General features: G+C 42.0%; 1 protein-coding gene across 2 annotated transcripts in view; it reads left to right on the top strand.

Moving 5' to 3' along the window:
- Nucleotides 1-5,324: 5,324 nt before the first annotated feature.
- The window catches only part of LOC108427160 (protein unc-13 homolog A), an 84,675-nt gene continuing 69,284 nt past the window's right edge, over nt 5,325-20,715 (top strand). For both annotated transcript variants that reach the window (XM_017697120.2, XM_017697119.2), the window contains exon 1: nt 5,325-5,693. In XM_017697120.2, the coding sequence (XP_017552609.1) occupies nt 5,672-5,693 (22 nt within the window). In that variant the 5' untranslated portion in view covers nt 5,325-5,671. The remainder of the gene's footprint in view (nt 5,694-20,715) is intronic.

The following is a 20,715-nucleotide window of genomic DNA, read 5'->3' as shown; positions in this document are numbered from 1 at the left end:
TGTCTTAGTTGTGTTACTCACTTCTACATAGGAATGAATTCAGTTATGTAACCAGAATTTGATTAGCTCATAAATACATATTTTTAAAAAATTTACTAAGCATAAGATACTAAGATAAGTTGTTTTATGTAAAATGTACAATAATATGTTGACTTGGGTTTGACATTTGCTTTTAAAGTGATATCCAGCACAAGAGTAATGAGTTCAGACAGGGGATTGAAGATTTAAAACATTTATTACAAAATACAACAGTGGTTCTAGTAAAAGTTGCTCTTTACTTTTATGGCCAATTAAGTATCTTCCTAAGTGAAAGTTAAAATATCATGGCACAAGTAACGGGTGAGATACCAAACTGAATACACATAGGCAAATCATAAAAAAAAAAACTCGGCCTTTAGCAGCAAGGAAGACATTCTCTGAACTCCAGACCAAATATATAATTCATCCTAAGCTTAACTGCTGTCATGGCTGTAAAATCCTACAGGCTTAGAATAACACTTTTGACTACAAGCCAAGGTCACAAGCTCTCAATGTTTTCAAACTCAGGAAAAGCTCTACAACAGTAACTGACAGCTCCATCCTGTAAGCACATAAATAGAAGAGAAACAAGGCTCTTTTAGGTAAGCAGACAAGACATTCAAATATTCAGAATATTAGACTCACAGACTAAAATAGGGTTAATATCCTACAACAATGTCCTTACCCACAAAACTGGTTAAAGACTCATTTGAACACCCAGGACGTTCTGCACACAATGAACCATACATGGAATAGGAATCAACATTAAAGAGGAATTCCACCAGTTTGTCAAAACATCTGTGCTGGAGAAGTAAACAAAGTTGGAGAAATGGTTCATTGTAGCAAAATTTTACCAAGACACATCGGTGGTGGTGATGGGAATCAGGGGTTGTAATATGAACAACTCAAGTATAGCCCTTTTATTAACTATCCAAAAACAGCAGTGAATTTATACCAGTCTTCTGCGTTTTTATATACACTATATGGGCAAAAGTATTGGGCACTTATACGTTACACCTACAGGAGCCTTTAGGAAGCAGACAATTGTCCAAAATGTCCTGGATTAAGATTTCACTTCACTGCAACAAAGGGGCCGAGGCCAACCCTTGAAAAACAATCCCATAGCATTATCCCTCCTCCACCAAATTTTACAGTCGGCACAATGCAGTCAGGCAGGTAACATGTAAAAGGAAGAAATTTTGCAACCTGACCTGTAGTGGTAGCAGCTTATTACAGTACCACACTCAAATTCAGTGACCTCTTTAGAATGACGCATTTTTTCACAAATGTGTGTAAAGGCAGACTGCATGGCTAGGTACTTGATTTTATACACCTGTGGCAATGGGACTGAATGAAACACCTGATTTCAATAATTAAGAGGTGTGTCCCAACACTTTTATCCACATAAAGTAAAATATTGATAATAATTATAATAGCAAATAATGGTAAAATAGTGGTTTTCCATAGTTTTGCCCTACCCCTATCATGAATGGATGCAGAAGTAGATGTTTTAGGCCAAAATCTTATCTCAGAACTGCTGTAAAATAGTATCACAGGCATCAGGCAGTGTAGTCAAACATTTTATCTTATAACTTGAGCTTTTAGAGGCATTACACTCATCAGTTGTCTGGTTGCCATCATCACCGCTGTGAACACTTTTGACTTGGAACATTAACACTAAAACACTCTGACTGCCTTAGTTTACATCTCAATCATTAATTATTCTGAAAATATCCCCTTTAAATAAATTGATATACTTTATTCATAGGCAACTTACAGACAATATAACACATAAATAAGCATTGAATAACTCATTAAAGCAATATTTGCAAATATAGAAACACCTTGTGCTAGTGATTGATGTTGTATTGACATAAGAGACCATAAACTAAAGTAATACAGATTTGTTTTGCTATGAAGCAGCATTCCAAGGAAATGAAACTGATAAGGCAGAGGTCTGTTTAAGAATACAATGGAAAACATCTATGACAGTTACCCCATAAGGGTATATGGCACAAGTGTATCAAATTCTTCCAAGGAAGTGATATGTAGTTACTTACTTACATAGGAATGATGCTTCATAACAGTGTTAGAAACCAAATAAACATATTTACTTCTGTTTTAGGGACTTTATGTACAACTCCATTTCCAAATAAGTTGGAATGCTGTGAAAAATGCAAATAAAATCAAAATGCAATTATGTGCAAATCATTTAAACCCTATATTTCTTGAAAATAGTACAAAGACAATGTAACAGATGTTGAAAGTGAGAAAGTTTTTTGTTTTTTTAAATATATGCCCATTTTGTATAGTGCGACAATTTAAAAATAACATTTCTCAACATAAAATAGCATAGAACTTTAGCTTTTCATCATCTACGGTGCATAATAACATAAAAAAATTCAGAGAATCTGGAGAAATCTTCATATAAAAGAGACTAGGCCAAAAAACAGTATTTGCTGGCCATGATCTTTGGGCCCTCAGGCAGCACTGCACTAGACATGCTTTAGTGGAAATCATTGCATGGGCTCAGGAACACGTCTGAAAACCACTGTCTGTGAATCCAGTTCATCACTGCATCCACAAAAGTAAGTTAAAACTCTAAAATGCAAGAAGAAACCATACATAAACAGGATCCAGAAACACCACCGCCTTCTCTGGGCCCAAGCTTATTTAAAGTGGACTGAGGAGAAGCAGAAAAATGTCCTGTGGTCCAACAAATCAGCGTTTGAAATTCTTTTTGGAAAACATAAAAACTGTGTCCTCTGGGCTAAAGACCACTCAGTTTGTTTTCAGCATACAGTTCATGTGTTTCTGCACAATGGGTCACGTGCACGGCACCATTAATGCTCAATGATATATTCAGATTCAGATTCAGATTCCTTGATGGCCACAGGTAAGAATGACTTCCTGTGACTCTCTGTGGTGCATTTTGGTAGTGTGAGTCTTGAGCTGAATGAGCTCTTGTGTCTCATCACTGTGTCCTAGAGTGGGTGGGAGCCATTGTTCATAATGGCCTTCAGCTTAGACAGCGTCCTCCTCTCCGACACGGCCGTCAGCGAGTCCAGCTCCACACCCACAACATCACCGGCCTTGCAGATCTGTTTGCTGAGTCTGTTGGCATCTGCCACCCTCAGCCTGCTTCCCCAGCATGCAACAGCATAGAGGATAGCACTCGCCACCACAGACTCATAGAAGATCCTGAGCATAGTCCAGCAGATGTTGAAGGACCTCAGGCACCTCAGAAAATAGAGACGACTTTGGCCCTTCCAGTAGAGGGCATTGGTGTTCTTAGCCCAGTCCAGTTTATTGTCATTATACACACCCATATATATATATATATATATATATATATATATATATATATATATATATGTGTGTGTTTTGGCAACATATGCTGAAACCTAGATGACGTCTTTATGGAGGAAGGCCTTGCTTATTTCAGCAAGACAATGTATGTTGTAATGCATTCTGCATGTATTTAATACTCCATATTAAAAGGCAGTAAACTGGCCTGCCTGCAGTCTAGACCTGTCACCCACTGGTAACATTTGGCACATTATGAAGGGAAAAATACGACAAAGGAGACCCTGAACTGTTGAACAGCTGAAATCCTATATTGAGCAAGAATGGGAAAACATTTTACTTTCCAAACTACAGCAGTTGGTCTCCTCAGTTCCCAAACACTTACACAGTGTTATTAAAATAAGAGCCAGACGTTTTTTTAAACGTGTTGTTGGCATAAAATTCAAAATAGGCATATATTTTTCAAAGTACATTACAATTTCTCAGTTTCTACATTTGATATATTGTCTTTGTAGTATATTCCTTCACAAAATTTGCATTCCATTACATTCTCTTTTTTTGGAAATGGGCTTGTACATGGATGGGTTACTTCTTAAAACATTTTATGTTATCATATGCAATCACTGGCATTAGCTGTTTATAAGTATTGTAGTATTGCTTTATGAATGCATTATTCAGTGCTTGTATAAGTGTTATGAAGTCCATGTGTAAGTTTTTCCCCCATGGTATAATATTATTTTTTATATTATATTATTATTATTATAATTATTATTATTGTAGTTGTTTTGTTGTTGTTGTTGTTATTGGTATTATTATTATTATTACTACTATGATTATTATTGTAGTTGTTTTGTTATTATTGTTATTATTATTGTTATCATTATTATTATTATTATTATTATTATAGTGTTTGGTTAGGTCAATTCTGCTGCCATCTGCCGGACAGAAGAGGAACATGCGCACTGCATCACTCCAGACACTGCAGCTGCGCGTGTTCAGTGCTGAAGGCGAGTGGCCTCTCAAGCACTCTTCACCACGTGGGACCTTCTACTTTTATTTATTTCACAACAAAACTAAAAGCATTTCGTTGTTGTTGGAATGACCAAATGGGACCATAGCATAATCAGTGCAAGTCTCGGGATCCCTGATGCTGTCAGCGTTTGATATTATCTGTCCTTGTGTTTCCTGACTTAAAGATCACGAGGTGTTTTCAATGTACGGACCTGTTATCTGCAAAACCATTACTCTCGCAGATTCAACTCGGACAGTAATTACATGTGGCTTTATTGATGATTATATTCATTAAGCTCTATTAATATTTTTTTATTAATATTTTTAATTTTAAAAATATTTTTTTTAATGCAAGGCGTTTTGTCAACGTGGTTGTGTTAACGACATATTAACGCGTTTATATTGAGGTGACTATGTTAACCCATTCATTTCTGACAACGTAATTTAGTATGTTGAGGAAAAAAGCCATGTAAGGACTTTGTTGTCTTGTCAAAAATCAGGACCACGTGACCGAGAAGACTGACATTATGTGTAGATGATCTGACAAAGACTCGCATGATTTCCCACTGATTTTTCTTTGATCTGTTTCTTCATATTAATGTTCCGGTAAGATCAAAGAACATTCAAAGATTCAGACGTGAGCATTAACGGGTTAATGTGGCTGTCTTAATGACCCGTTCGATCATTAATTATGTGTTTGTGTTTATACCCAGTTCGGTAATTAATTACGTGTGCTCATGCGAATGACTGTATTAATGAGGCGACCATATTAACGTGATTACATTAACGATCGATTTTGTAATGAACATTAATTATGTATGTTTTTTTTTCCATTAGATCCTGTTCCTCTGGTAGCGCGAGCCCCCCTCTCCACATGTTCTTTAACTTTTCTGCACTGCGATCCTGCGGATCTGCGCGTGCGTTCGTGCGTGGGTGGGTGCGGGGACGCGTGGCCGCGTGGGCTGTGGGAGAAACCCCGTGACGTCACGGCTCGAGCTGTCCGGTGCTGAAACAAGATGGCTGTGCGCTAGTGAGCGGAGAGCTGAGAGGCTACAGAGAACGAGCGCCGCTGGAGAACCGGCTGCAGCTGACGCGTGTGTGCGTGGAAGTTTGTGTAAGAGGGAAAGAGCGAGCGAGCGAGCGAGCGAGCGAGCGAGAGAGAGAGAGAGAGAGAGAGAGAGAGAGAGAGAGAGAGAGTGAGAGAGAGAGAGTGTGTGCGCGCGCGTGTCTGGGTTGTGTCATGAGTGTGTGGTGAGCGTGGGCGCGCGCGGATCCCTGCAGCCCGTGCGGAGCAGCGGGAGAGGAGAGAGGACCGAGCTCCGAGCTGCTCACAGCCATGTCCCTGCTGTGTGTGGGGGGTAAGTGGACACATCAGCGCCGCTCTGGTACACCTCTGTGTGACTTAGCCATGTCTGTAGACCTGTTTATTATGCGCTGCTGTCCTGACAGAGTTCAGCTGGGCTCTATTTGGGGTCATTTTATGATTTAGGAAAAGGTTTTAGTAAAGGTTTTATAAAGGTTTAATAAATGTTTTATGGGACCCTTGATGGGGCAGCTGTATATATAGTTACATTAAATAGTACAATTGACAATACAATATAGAGTATATATAATACAGTATATAATATTCCATGTGATACGTACTGTCAGTATTACACTGCATTCAGTACATATCTATAATATATACTCAATGCATTATATATCATATACTGAGTATGCCTGTGTGTGTGTGTGTAGATACATAGATAGATAGATATACTCTTGCTGAATATGCAATTATAATATGCTATTGTAACATGCTATATACTATCAGTATACTATATATACTGTTCTTCCTCTTGTTTGGCTGAATATGTTCTGGCTGATTGTGTTTCTGCATTTTTCTGACTGAAACTGATTTATGAAGCAGTTGTGCTGATATGACAATACTCCAGTGTTCCACTCTGCACCTGACTCCGCAGTCTGCAGTTTGACGAGTCTCACCTGTAAACCCGTTTGCCTGTGTTCTCCCTCAGGGTGGCCGGTTTAAAGGCAGACCGTATGAGTTTGCCGCAGCGTTCAGAGCTTTATAATGATGTGGGAATGAGAGGGGGCAGCAGGACAGTGGGAGTAAAGAGATAGAAAATATGAAAGAAGAGAGGAGAAAGGAAATAGAGAGGAAAGAAAGATGGAGAGAAAAGAGAAGAAAGGCAAGAGCGGGAAGAGGACAGAGGGGACAGGAGAGGGGAGAGGGGAGAACACAAAAGAGCGAGAGAGCCGCTTTGTCTCTTCTCGGACGTGAGGGAATCCTTTGGGTGTACGCGCGCGTGAGCTCGCGCTCTGCCTCAGACGTGCCTCTCGCGCGCTGAAACGAAGCAGCTGCGCGCGGTGCTCGTAGTCAGGAGAAGAGCCGTTAGCCGCGGAACGGAAACAACAAACAGCATTTTTTAACGAAACGTCGTAGAAAACAGGGTTTTCTGTAACCCTGTTTCTGTTTTCCGTAGAAAACAGGGTTTTCGCTCAAAACAAATCGCTTTGAGCGCCCAGAGCGAAAACCTCCGTTTGAAATAACTGGCTGGTTAACTGGCTGACAACGTTAGCCTGATATTTAGTTAACTTTATTAAAATAATCGCGACAGTGACTGATTTGGTGGTGTTAGAGTTTTTACAGGACAGCACTCTTAAAAGGTGGTTCTTTAAGGGTGGTTTAGTAAAGAAAACCAAAATGATTGCTCTCTTGTTACGACGTCAAGCTTGAAACAGTAGCAGAACCATTTTTGGTTCTGTAGAACCTTTTTCGAAAACGGTTCTGTATAGGACTGTACACTATATCATACGTAGTTATGATGTAAACACATACTCCATCAAATCATTTCACTATTTAAGCATGACATGGTTCTATATTGAACTCCTGGTTCTAAATAGAACCATTGCCTTTACTAAAGAACCCTTGAGGAACCATCTACGTGTATATGTACAGTGTGCTACATATTAACCTTTTTTTGTGGATTATTGCAGCATTTTAGTTAAGAATGAATCAGAGTTACAAATGAAGTAGCATTATTAACCTTAAGCTAAAGCTTTAACATTCCCCTCAATCTTGCTACTGTTTTCGTTTACACTCCATGAAAAATGTTCTTTTTCAGTTACTGTTGTCTGTAGGCTACCATTTGTTATCCCTGCGTGAGAGACTGGTGGAAACATTGATTTCTCACGCAGCCTCAAACACTCTTCACCTTCTCTTTGCATCATATGCTTTACGGTACATGGCCTTATGGCTTATGCAATGCTCTTGAAATGAAGGGAAGACATATTATTGTTCGTATCACGTTAAACCTCTCTTTCTGTACAGGCCAAAAATAGATGAATGTGTTCACTCCCTTTGAGCGTTACATCTGTAAGATAGCAGGGGCTAGATGAAAGCATTCAGACACTGATCCACTAGACACACTACGAGCACAGTCTTTGTCGTCTCTTCTGCCTTGTACAGGGGGATTCTGTCAGCCTTGGTTTGAGATCCCATCTCTCTTTGAGAAATTTATCTCCGCTCTGCTGGCTCTCAGCATCAGCATCCTGACCAGTAAATCAGTGAGAGAGGGAGAAAGTGAATGAGAGTGAGAGAGAGAGAGAGAGAGAGAGAGAGGGGGGAGGGGGAGGAGTTAAAACAAAGTCCATGAGTAAGGTCACAGCCAAAGAGCTGCTCTGCTTAGAGTGAATAATGAATGAATGAGTAATATGGAAGGCGGTGATATGGTCGATGCCATATTTTACTGCTCTCAGCAGGGTTTCCGGAGCTGTTGCAGTAAACCTAGCCTCGCTAGTTTATGTCTAAGATGACCAGAGGTCTGGATTTGATGTTAAAATATATCAGCATAATGCTTCTCATTCAAGAAATGAGATATCAGCTGACAGCATATCCTTTAAGGAAGAACACTTCCCTATGAATGAAATCGGGCACTATACACTCTGACACTACTCACTAAACTATCTAGTGCCTAAATCTTTGTAGTGCAGTATTGTCTATAACACTAACGCTAAATACACTAAATGGAAATGGCAAATTACCACCACTTACCTCACTGAACGTTAGCAAGTCAGAATTAGCCATTAACGTGCCCAGTTTCCATTAACATTAGGTATCCTTATTGCAAATAGGTTTGTGCAAATAATATTGTGTTATAATATAGTTAAGGACCCCCATGGACCCTAATGTGGTGGTGGTGTGTTAGTGAATGTTTCACTGGTATGAGTGGATCAGAACAGCAGTGCTGCTGGAGTTTTTAAACACTGTGTCCACTCACTGTCCACTCTATTAGATACTCCTACCTTGTTGGTCCAACTTGTAGATATAAAGTCAGAGATGATAGATCATCTGCTGCTGCACAGTTTGTGCTGGTCATCCTCTAGTCCTTCATCAGTTGTCACAGGACGCTGCCCACAGGACACTATAGGCTGGATATGTTTGTTTTTTTGACTATTCTCAGTCCAGCAGTGACACTGAAGTGTTTAAAAATTCCAGCAGCACTGCTGTGTCTGATCCACTCAGACCAGCACAACACACACTAACACACCACCTGCATTACTGCAGAGAATGTTCCGCCACCCAAATAGTACCTGTTCTGTGAGGGTCTATGGGGGGGTCCTGACCACTAAAGAACAGGGTAAAAGTTTTGATGTCTAACAAAATATGCAGAGAAATAGGTGGACTACAGTCTGTAATTGTAGAACTACAAAGTGCTCCTATATAGTAAGTGGAGCTGATAAAATATACAATGAGCATAGAATCAAGGAGGTGGTCATAATGTTGTTCCTGATCGCTGTAATTGTAATTTGTACATTTAAAAAATTTCAAGCTGCAGTTTCTTTTGGTGGCTACACCCCAACAATTGCAAAATTCAGTTTTTAAGATGTAAATAAAGTAATTCAGAACAGTTTGATGTGAAATGCAGCGTTCTAGTGACACCAAGTTAGAATTCAAAGGACTGGTGATAGGAACCTGGCATGTAAAGCATTTAAAGGAATAATTCAGGAAAAAAATGCACCAAATTCTCCACTTGCCATGGATGTAGTCAATCTGCCAAGACACGTTTTGCTTCTTTTGTTTAAAATTACAGCTACAAAGCTAACATTGCTAACAAACATCCATCCATCCATCCATCCTTTATCTTCCGCTTCTCTGGGGTTCGGGTTGCGGGGGCAGCATCCTAAGCAATGAAGCCCAGACCTCCCTTTCCCCAGCCACTTCCACCAGCTCTCCAAGGGGGATTCCGAGGCGCTCCCAGGCCAGCTGGGCGATATAGTCGCGCCAGCGTGTCCTGGGTCTTCCCCGGGGTCTCCTCCCAGGTGGACTTGCCTGTGACACCTCCCGAGGGAGGCGTCCAGGAGGCATCCTAACCAGATGCCCGAACCACCTTAGCTGGCTCCTCTCGACGTGAAGAAGCAGCGGCTCTACTCCGAGTCCCTCCCGGATGACTGAACTTCTCACCCTATCTCTAAGGGAGAGTCCAGACACCCTGCGGAGGAAACTCATTTCGGCCGCTTGTATTCGCGATCTTATTCTTTCGGTCATTACCCAAAGCTCATGACCATATGTGAGGGTGGGAACGTAGATCAACCGGTAAATCGAGAGCCTTGCCTTATGGCTCAGCTCTTTCTTTACCACAACAGACCGGTAAAGAGCCCGCATCACTGCTGACCCAGCACCAATCCGCCTGTCAATCTCCCGCTCCCTTGTACCATCACTCGTGAACAAGACCCCGAGATACTTGAACTCCTCCACTTGAGGCAAGAGCCTATCCCCGACCCAGAGAGGGCTCTCCACCCTTTTCCGCCTGAGAACCATGGTCTCGGATTTAGAGGTACTGATTCTCATCCCAGCCGCTTCACACTCGGCTGCAAACCGATCCAGCGAAAGCTGAAGTTCGTGGCCTGATGTCCCCAGTAGGACCACATCATCTGCAAACAGCAGCGATGTGACCCTGAGGTCACCAAACCGGACACCCTCCATCCCTTGACTGCGCCTAGAAATTCTATCCATAAAAATTATGAATAGAATCGGTGACAAAGGGCAGCCCTGACGGAGTCCAACTCTCACTGGGAACAAGTCTGACTTACTGCCGGCTTTGCGAACCAAACTCCAGCTTTGTTTGTACAGGGCCTGAATGGCTCGTAGCAAAGAGCCATGTACCCCGTACTCCCGAAGCACCTCCCACAGAATACCCCGGGGAACACAGTCGAATGCCTTCTCCAAATCCACAAAGCACATGTGGACTGGTTGGGCAAACTCCCATGAACCCTCCAGAGTCCTGGAGAGGGTGAAGAGTTGGTCCAGTGTTCCACGACCAGGGCGGAACCCACACTGCTCCTCCTGGATCCGAGGTTCGACTATAAGCCGGACTCTCTTCTCCAGTACCCATGCATAGACCTTGCCAGGGAGGCTGAGGAGTGTGATTCCCCTGTAGTTGGAACACACCCTCCGGTCCCCTTTTTTAAAAAGAGGCACCACCACCCCAGTCTGCCAATCCAGTGGCACCGCCCCCGATGTCCACGCAATGTTGAAAAGGCGTGTCAGCCAAGACAGCCCCACAACATCCAGAGCCTTGAGGAACTCAGGGCGGATCTCATCCACCCCTGGAGCCTTGCCACCAAGGAGCTTCTTAACTACCTTAACGACTTCGGCCTCAGTAATGGACAAGCCTATTCCTATGTCCCCAGACTCAGCCTCCTCACTGGAGAACGTGTCGTTGGGATTGAGAAGGTCCTCAAAGTATTCCTTCCACCGCCCAATGACGTCTTCAGTCGAAGTCAGCAGCACACCATCTCCACTATATACAGTGCTCGTGGCACACTGCTTTCCCCTTCTGAGTCGCCTGACGGTTTGCCAGAATCTTTTCGGAGCCGACTTAAAGTCACTTTCCAAGGCCTCACCAAACTCCTCCCATACACGGGTTTTTGCCTTGGCGACAACTGAAGCCGCAGATCGCTTGGCCTGTCGATACCTGCCAGCTGCCTCTGGTGTCCCACAGGCCAACCATGCCCGGTAGGACTCCTTCTTCAGCTTGACGGCATCTCTCACCTGGGGTGTCCACCACCGGGTTCGAGGATTACCGCCCCGACAGGCACCAACTACCTTACGGCCACAGCTACAGTCAGCCACTTCAGCAATGGAGGAACGGAACATGGCCCATTCTAAGTCAATGTCCCCCACCTCCCCCAATATCTGGTCAAAGTTCTGACGGAGGAGTGAGTTGAAGATCAATCTGACAGGTTCTTCTGCTAGACGTTCCCAGCAAACCCTCACTATACGTTTGGGCTTGCCAGGTCTGACCGGCATCTTCCCCCACCACCTGATCCAACTCACCACCAGGTGGTGATCAGTTGACAGCTCAGCTCCTCTCTTTACCCGAGTGTCCAAAACACATGGCCGCAAGTCCGATGACACGACTAGAAAGTCAATCATTGAACTGCGGCCTAGGGTGTCCTGGTGCCATGTGCACTTATGGACATCCTTGTGTTCAAACATGGTGTTCGTGATGGACAAACTGTAGTTTGCACAGAAGTCCAAAAACTGAACACCACTCGGGTTCAGATCAGAGAGGCCATTCCTCCCAATCACACCCCTCCAGGTCTCACTGTCATTGCCCACGTGAGCGTTGAAGTCCCACAGTAGGACAATAGAGTCTCCAGGAGGAGCACTTTCAAGCACCCTTCCCAAGGACTCTAAGAAGGCTGGGTACTCTGAACTGCTGTTCGGTGCATAAGCACAGACAGCAGTCAGGACCCGTTCCCCAACCCGAAGGCGTAGGGAAGCTACCCTCTCGTCCACCGGAGAAAACCCCAACATACAGGCACCGAGTCGAGGGGCTATGAGAAAGCCCACACCTGCCCGCCGCCTCTCACCATGGGCAACTCCAGAAAAGAATAAAGTCCAGCCCCTCTCAAGGAGACTGGACCCAGAGCCCAAGCTGAGTGTTGAGGTGAGCCCAACTATATCTAGTTCAGCAACCGAGGATCAGAACGCCAAGGCCCACGCCTTCGGACACTGCCCGATCCACAACGCACCGAACCCCTACTACTGCCCCTCCCATTGGTGGTGGGTCGATGGGAGGGGGGACTCATGTAACTCCTTCGGGCTGGGCCTGGCTGGGCACCATGAGTAAATGCCCGGCCACCAGACGCTCGCTGGCGAGCCCCTCCCCCAGGCCTGGCTCCAGGGTAACCCTGTTCCGGGCAGGGTACACAAGTCCTGTTTTTGTGTCTTCATAGGGGTTATTATGGATCACACTTTGTCTGACCTGTCACCTAGGACCAGTTTGCCATGGGAGACCCTACCAGGAGCTAACATCGCTAACAAACACTAGAACTTAATAGTCACCCAAATTGTTAATGTAAAAAACAAACTTCCCCAGAACCTTTCTCAATCTACAGAAACAGCATCCAGCTCTTAACTAAGGTTGTGCAAACTTGCTGATGTGGTTTAGGATACAGTATGACTCACTCTGAGCTATTACAATGAGCAAAACTAAGGCCAGCTGTTGCAACAAATAAAGCTGGTATCCACAAAGCAGGACTGATCTTGGATCAGATTCCTCCATATTAATGATATAGATAGTCATAGATAGTCATTGTTACAAATACTGATTCTAGATCAGCTCTTACTCCTGAGGTGATTTGTGAATATAGATATTGTTGTTTTGGATGTAGTTTTACAGAAACTATTTGGGCTGTTTGAGTGAAGGTTGGGTTCTCGTATTTGTTAGCGATGTTAGGCAGCCTCCAGTTCTAAACTAAAGAAACAAAAATTGGCCTCTGAACATTGATTGATTACATATAGGGTATGTGGAGTTTTCGCCAAACTATTCTTTTAATGTGCATTGTGTACTTGGTGTTTATACGTGTGTGACTTAACAGAGAACTGTCACCTACACACTTTCATCCATTTCTCACCTCAACAGAGGATTTAATTATATGGCTGTGTTACATAATGTATGTCTCTCTCTCTCTCTCTGTTTATGGTGATGTAACCCTTTTGTATTTTCTTATGTGTTGCAAGTCCTATAACATCCTCCTCTCACATACAGCTTGTGGGAGTCTATCCGGATTTATGTAATAAAGTAAGGGCTTACATGCCTAGTTTAGCGGCTTCAGTATAAAGAGCTCCTATGTGGAAGGCAAGTGAAAACATTGCTGGTGGAATCAAATCATCAGCAGATGTACGAGTAACCATGTGAATAGTATTATTGACAAAAAACAATATTGACCCCAGTCAGTTCATAGATGCATGGATTTCTTTCAAGCACATTCTCATCATGAAATAAGTGATTTCATCTGTAATTGATTTTATTGATTGAGGCTATTAAAGGGTAATAGAAATTTCTGCATAATTAAATTTTTGAGATGTAAACAAAGTCATTTCAAGTGCTTTGATGTGAATGAAACTTGTGCAGAGAATTGTAGAGAAACTTGCCAACTTGAATTTCTTTACAGTAGCAGTGATAGGAACCAGATGATTTAATGTCTACAACTCAAATATAGCCATTTTATTTGCTATCCAGAGCAACGAGTGAACCTAAATGTGTCTCCTGAAATTTCATATGTAAAGTAAATGATGATAAAAAAGTGAAACCGATGTAATGAAATTTAAGTTAATCATTTTTCACAGTTTTAAAATTTAGAATTTATAATAGAACAGTTCAAATTTACCCTACTAATAATCCCAGACAATCCGATGGATTGTATTGAACAATACTAGTATTCCAATACACATTGCAATATATTAAAAATGTGTATAAAGTGAATAATTAATGTAACATGGTGAAAGATTGCTTAGAGTTCTTTTTTATCCAAAATAATGTATTGTTGTTGGATCCCGTGAGCGCCTCACAGCAAGGAGGGCCTGGGTTCGATTCCTCGGCCGGGCGGCCAGGGTCCTCTCTGTGTGGAGTTTGCATGTTCTCCCCGTGTCTGCATGGGTTTCCTCCGGGTTCTCCAGTTTCCTCCCACAGTCCAAAGACATGCAGTCAGGCCAATTGGACATGCTAAATTGCCCCTAGGTGTGAGTGTGTGAGTGACTGTCTGTGTCTGTCTGTCTGCCCTGCGACGGACTGGCTACCTGTCCAGGGTGTATCCTGCCTTCCGCCCAAAGACTGCTGGGATAGGCTCCAGCATCCCCCCGCGACCCTGACGGAGAAGCGGCTTAGAAAATGGGTGGATGGATGGATGGATGGATGGATGGATGGATGGATGGATGGATGGATGGATGGATGGATGGATGGATGGATCCCGTGAATACTTTCTTCATCAAAACCACCTATATGAAAAATCACCTATTGAAACACAAATCTGGAACTGTGATTGGGCAGGATGCTCAAAGCATGTGATTGATTTGATGCCTCATTTGCATATTGCAGCCTTCTGTGGTATCAATATTGCAAAGGCCAATACTGCGACTAACAGACTGTATACTTTGAAGCTCTGGCAAAAAATACGTTCAGACTCAGAAAACATTGATGTGTTTCAGGTTGGCTTTGAGTCTATAACCCAGTTTGGTTTTGGGGGGTTAGCTTGTCGTTCCCCTCCACCCTCTACCTTGTAAATGAAATCTCAGGGTCATTGATTACGACATGTTGTTTGTAGGCGGCAGTTCCTGGCCTGAATTATTTATACTGGCAGTGATTTATGAGTTGGTGCTATTATTAAGAGCCTATTTCCTGTGTTCTGCAGTCCAATTTCTTTTTCATTGATCGCTGACGTGTATTGATATATTGCAGCAGGGCTGTTTTTAACCACTCTGACTGAAACCCAAAGCCTCTAAGGTGCTCTTTTCTCCCAGAGTTCGATCTCGGGCTGAAATCCACTGCATTGGATCAACCTGGTGTTTCTGCTATGTATTTTGCATTGACTCTTCTCAGCTGCAAAGCAGGCAGTGGAGTTTAAGATAGCTTAAAATAGTTTTGGTCTGTTAGCACAGATCGGCTGCTACACCTGGACTGTGTCATCAGTTTTTCAGTGGGATGCGCAGATTTAACGACAGATTAGACTGGGCATTCTATTTTTAGTCACTTTACAGGACATGTTTTAACCAAACTTTCAAGCTGCAATGGCTGCAAAAAACACAATCTAGGTGTCATGTCTTTGGTTCAAAAATTAGGTGGGTAGAATTAATGATGTTGAAATTGGAAGCAAGAATCACTGGAAATAGCATGCTATCATTTTTGCTACAGCTAGAGTGAGAATAATACTAATGTTAGCTAGCAACACTTGCTACTTTAATGAAGGTGTCCATGTTTTTTCCCACTTTGTAGCTCCCACGTTTTTCTCAGCTTTCCTCTCTTTTCATTTCACTTTCATTCTATTTTTTAGATGTATCTAAGAGTGTATCTAAGAATGTATCTAAGAATGTATCTAAGAGTGTATCTAGATGTAGATGTACATCTGGCTAAATACCTTTATAAACTGCTCTTGAAAGTCACTGGGGACATGTTACACTCCCTAAAGTCTAAATGCAAGATCCAACACTCAGTGGTATAAAAAATAAAGCTCTGGATCCTGTATGTTTTTATTATCATTTACCATCAAAACAGTCAAAAACCCATTTGATTCGTCAAAACAGTGGCATGGCAAATTGGGATTTGTAAATACGTCTAAAAAACGTTTATCACTGCACACTTACTATAAAACCGATGGATGAAAATGTCTTCACAAATCCCTTATTGTGGCTTTAAAGGCCCGTTATAGCTACGTTCTGGTGCCTCAGCTGTTTCTCTCAGAGGCGTCCTGCCAAAAGGCCAGAGCGAGAACTTTGCTGCCTTTCTCACTATGAAATATTCATATGGCCGCCCAAGTTAGAAGAAGCTTAGTGCAATAAAGAGAGGGGAATCTATGAAATACAGCAAGAGAGTCCCATACACACACAACGTTATATGGTATTCATCCTTAAAGTGCAGGAAAGTGATAAAAGTATTCTCACACATACAGTTCATCCTCAACCTGCATGAAAATGATAGATACCTTTTGGAATTAGTTTGGAATTACGTCTCATGTTAAGAATTTTTATATTTTTATGTATGGTAATGTAAAATGGCAAGAATTATTCATATGACACGTTATTTTTAAACCTTTCAATGACAGTAAATGAATGTAAATTTAAACATGTAACATATAAAAAGAACAATAAAAAGTTATTACATGAATGAATATTCTTCACTTATCTAGTTACAGTAATTTTTATATTTAGTCATCTGCCTCAAGATTAAATTTGATCACTACTTCTGGATGTTCTTTTCAGTGTACGATTACAGATGGCACGATACCACTTTTTCTTTTCCAATACCGATACCAGTACCAGTCGATAGTGATGCAATATTTCATCTTTAGAAACTACTAAGCTTTAAAATTAGCTATTTTTTTTGAAAAACATCTAAAAGTAGACTATCGTGCTCAAACTACTCAAACACTGTTACACCACAGGAAGAAATACACAGCCAACATCTCACCTCACAGTGTGAGTAAGTGCTGTTTCAGGATAGATTTATTTAGGGCGGAAAAACACGATGTTCAGTTTTTATTGAAATTACAATTTGAGTGCAATTGATCTAAGAATGCAACACTTTGGCACATTCAGTCTTCAAGACATGCTGGTGTATATATATATATATATATATATATATATATATATATATATATATATATATATATATATATATATATATATATATATATATATAGATAAATAGATACATAGATAGATAGATAGATAGATCTGACCTTTTATATGACATAGAGAGCTCTCTCTACCCCCAACACATACACACACGCACACACATACACAGCATAAACCAATCATAAAACACATAAAATGTAGGCATGTGGAGAGTGCGACAGGAGGAAGAAATGAGAGGAAATGAGAAGAGGGACTACTGCTGTTGAGGGAGCCATTAAGAGAGATGACGGCACTAAACGACAGAACACCATGCTGCTTCACTGGGGCTCATCAGAAAGGCCACAGTTCCCCAGTGTCACCCGTACCTCCACAGAGACGGCCTTAATTAGAGCGGGAGGAACCCAAACGGCTCTGAATTAGAACGGCGAGGGCTGGATGTCGGCTTTATGTGGCTGGGGATATGAGCCTGATCGAATGGCTGGAGCTGAAAGCAGTGGTGGGGGGCTAACAGGAGAGTGTGTGCAGGGGAAATGAGAGATGGGCTTTCAGGCTAGCCACTCCGTGCTGAGTCTGCTTATTACCAGAGGCAGCTGGTGCTCTGGGATTCTAGTATGGCGCTATACTGACTGTACATAATGATAAAAAGTCAGGAACATTTGGTGCCCTTGTGTGTAATTGTATGCCAGTGTGTGTAATTGTGCTCTTACTTCATTCATTTTCAATTTTCATGTAATTAACTTTTTCATATAAAACGTAATGTAGCTTTACTGTGTTTTCTTTGTGTTTATGTAAAGCACTTAGGTTTTAGGTATAGTTCTGTGTATAGGAAATGCTAAACCTTTAACATTTTGCCTCACATCCTTGTTAACATGCCATCCTTTTATGTGATTTTAAATTATTCAGCAAAGCATCAAATATACACAATTTCCCATTTACCCTAAGTACAGTTGATCAGCCAGAAGATTTGTTGATTTGAAGTTTGCTTCTTTAGTGTTGCACTGAAGCTGAGCCTTTGAGCTTATGCCAGTATAAATCTGAAGTCATGTATCATTTTATGGTCAGCGTCATGCCTGCAATTCCTCTGAATGTCCCTGGATTCTCTCAAGTCAGCATTTAGCATTTAGCAGTCAAATGCTACACACATGCTACAAAAGCCAACTCTTGTGCACATTGAAATGATGCATGAAAGTCTGGTATTAAACAGTGTCATGTACAAATGCTAGCTACTCAAACTGTAGGCTGCTACTGCTAACGCAACTTAACCACCACATTTCACGAAGTTTGCTGGTTTGTCTGGGATATTTTTTATTTTTAAGGTTGCCAGATTTATGTCAATTCAGTTTGCAGCAGTGTTAGCTTGAATGTATCTTAACTACTTCATAACCTTGTAATTTGGAGGAACCTGTTGTGTGTGTAGGACAAAACAGGCTTCAAGATGGCTGCTGCTCCTGTTTTTGACTGTTTCTTGTACCTTTGTCCATTTTTATATCAAACTCTTCTACTGTTAGCCACTTTAGCCTTATAGCTAAAGAGGCTAACTTTGGGCATGACTTATGTCTTGGTTGGTTAAGGATAAAGTGGTGTAAAAACCATCCCTTTAAATGTTCATCTGTTTCAATTTGGTGGCATAAAATCTACAGTGGAATATCCTGCTGATCTTGACGGCTTTTGTAGGCCAGTGCATGTCTTGGTTTTTCTGCAGTGCAAGTTGTCTGTGCTGCTCCTACAACTGCTCTCCTGGGCTTATTGTGCTTCTCTGAGACTAATCCCGAGGCTTACTGTTTGCTGCTCTGAACATAGTTCACTTCTGTCCTTTTTAAAGCGCTTTGTTGGCAGCTGAGTGCTGCGAATATGCAGCATAACACATATCTTTCTCTTTCTTTCTTTCTTTCTTTCTTTCTTTCTTTCTTTCTTTCGCTCTCTCTCCCTCTGTATCTCTTTCCCTCTGTATCTGTTTGTCCTTTCACGTTCTAACTTTGTCTCTCTGCTTTCCCCTTCCCTTCCAGGATTTCTTTCTATACACCTCTGTACATGTCTTTTCTCTACATATCCTTTCTCTCTCTCATTCTGTACTTCTCCCTCTCTCTTGCAATCTCTTTTTCTTACTTTATCTCCCTCTTCTCTCCTCCTTGCATTCATTCTGAATTTTTCTTTCTACATCTCTTTCTTCCTTTCTGTCTCTTTTTGCGTCCCCTTACTTTCTTTCACTCTCTCATTCACTCTTTCTCTATCCCTACTTTCTCTCTCGTTTTGTATCTCTGTATTTTTTAATATCTGTTTTTCTTATTTTCTCTTCCACTTTCTCTTTGTCTCACTTTTTCTGAATATGTCTTTCTTTCTGCCATTCTTTGCTTTCTTGCTTTCTCTCTCTCCCACTCTCTCTCTGTTTTAGCTGAGTCGGGCTTTTACACATCTTTCCTTTTTGTTTTTAGTGGCTGCTCCAGGGAGGAAAGAAGGAGAGGCTTAGCAAGAGAAGAAAAGAGGAGAGGGGAGAAGGGAGGGAGAGAGAAGGAGGGAGGAAAGTGGAGGCATTTGGAGAGAAGGATTACAGGATGAGAGCATGGAGTGTTTGATATGAATATTAATGTCCTCTAGGCTACGTGGCAGGGGCAGCAATGGGCATCAATAATGCATAGAAACTGACGTAATAACTCTGCCCTTACAAACTACTGCAGAAAGACAGAGAGAGAAAGAGGTGCATCTCTTCCAGTACACACCAAGCAAAGTATATGACCAAAAGTATTTGACACCTGACCATCACATCATGAGCTTGTTGGACATCACATTCCAAAACTATTGGCATTAATATGGAGTCCCCCCCCCCCCCTTGTGGCTAGTACAGCATCCACTTCTCTAGGAAAGCTTTCCAAGTTTGGAGTGTATCTGTGGGAATTTGTGAGTTTAGGCGCTGATGTTGGATGAGAAGTCCTGGTTTGCAATCAGCGTCCCCATCCCTAAGGTATTCAGTGGAGTTTAGGTCAGGGCTCTGTGCAGGCCACTGGAGTTGCAAACTTTTTATGGACCCTGCTTTTTACACTGGGGCACAGCTATGCTGGAACAGGAAGGGGCCTTCCCCAAACTGTTGCCACACAGTTGGAGGCATATAAATGTCTAAAATGTCTTTGTGTGCTGTAGCATGAACATTACCCTTCACTGGAGCTAAAGAGCTGAGCAGCCCCAGACCATTATACCTCCTTCACCAAACTTTACTGTTGACATTACGCATTCCCGTAGATAGTGTTCTCTTGGCATCTGCCAAATCCACATTTCTCCATCAGAGTGCCAGATACATGAAGCATGATTCATCACTCCAGTGAACATGTTTTCAGTGGTCCAAAGTCCAGTGGCAGTGTGCTTTACACCATTCCAGCTGACGCTTGGTATTGCACGTACTGATCTTAGTCTTGACTGCAGTTATTCCCATTTCATGAAGCTTCTGACACCCAGTTCTTTGCTGGTTCCTGCTGGTAAATCCAGAGGCAGTTTGGAACTCTGTAGTGAGTGATGCAACAGAGGATAGGCGATTTTACATCTTGGATGCTTCAGCACTCGCACTGTGAGTTTGCGTGGTCTACTGCTTTGTGGCTGAGCTGTTGTTGCCAGAAATTTCACAAAATGTCACAGAGTTCTTCAGTACAACCCATTCTGCCAATGTTTGTCTATGGAGATTGCATATGTGCTTGATTTTATATACGTTTTAGCAATGGTTGTGGATGAAATCTTTGAACCCAGTAACTAGG

The sequence above is a fragment of the Pygocentrus nattereri genome, chromosome 19, assembly GCF_015220715.1.
Source record: "Pygocentrus nattereri isolate fPygNat1 chromosome 19, fPygNat1.pri, whole genome shotgun sequence".
Classification (NCBI taxonomy): domain Eukaryota; kingdom Metazoa; phylum Chordata; class Actinopteri; order Characiformes; family Serrasalmidae; genus Pygocentrus; species Pygocentrus nattereri.
The sequence above is the reverse complement of the archived record's forward strand: the minus strand, read 5'-3'. Positions and strand labels throughout refer to the sequence as shown.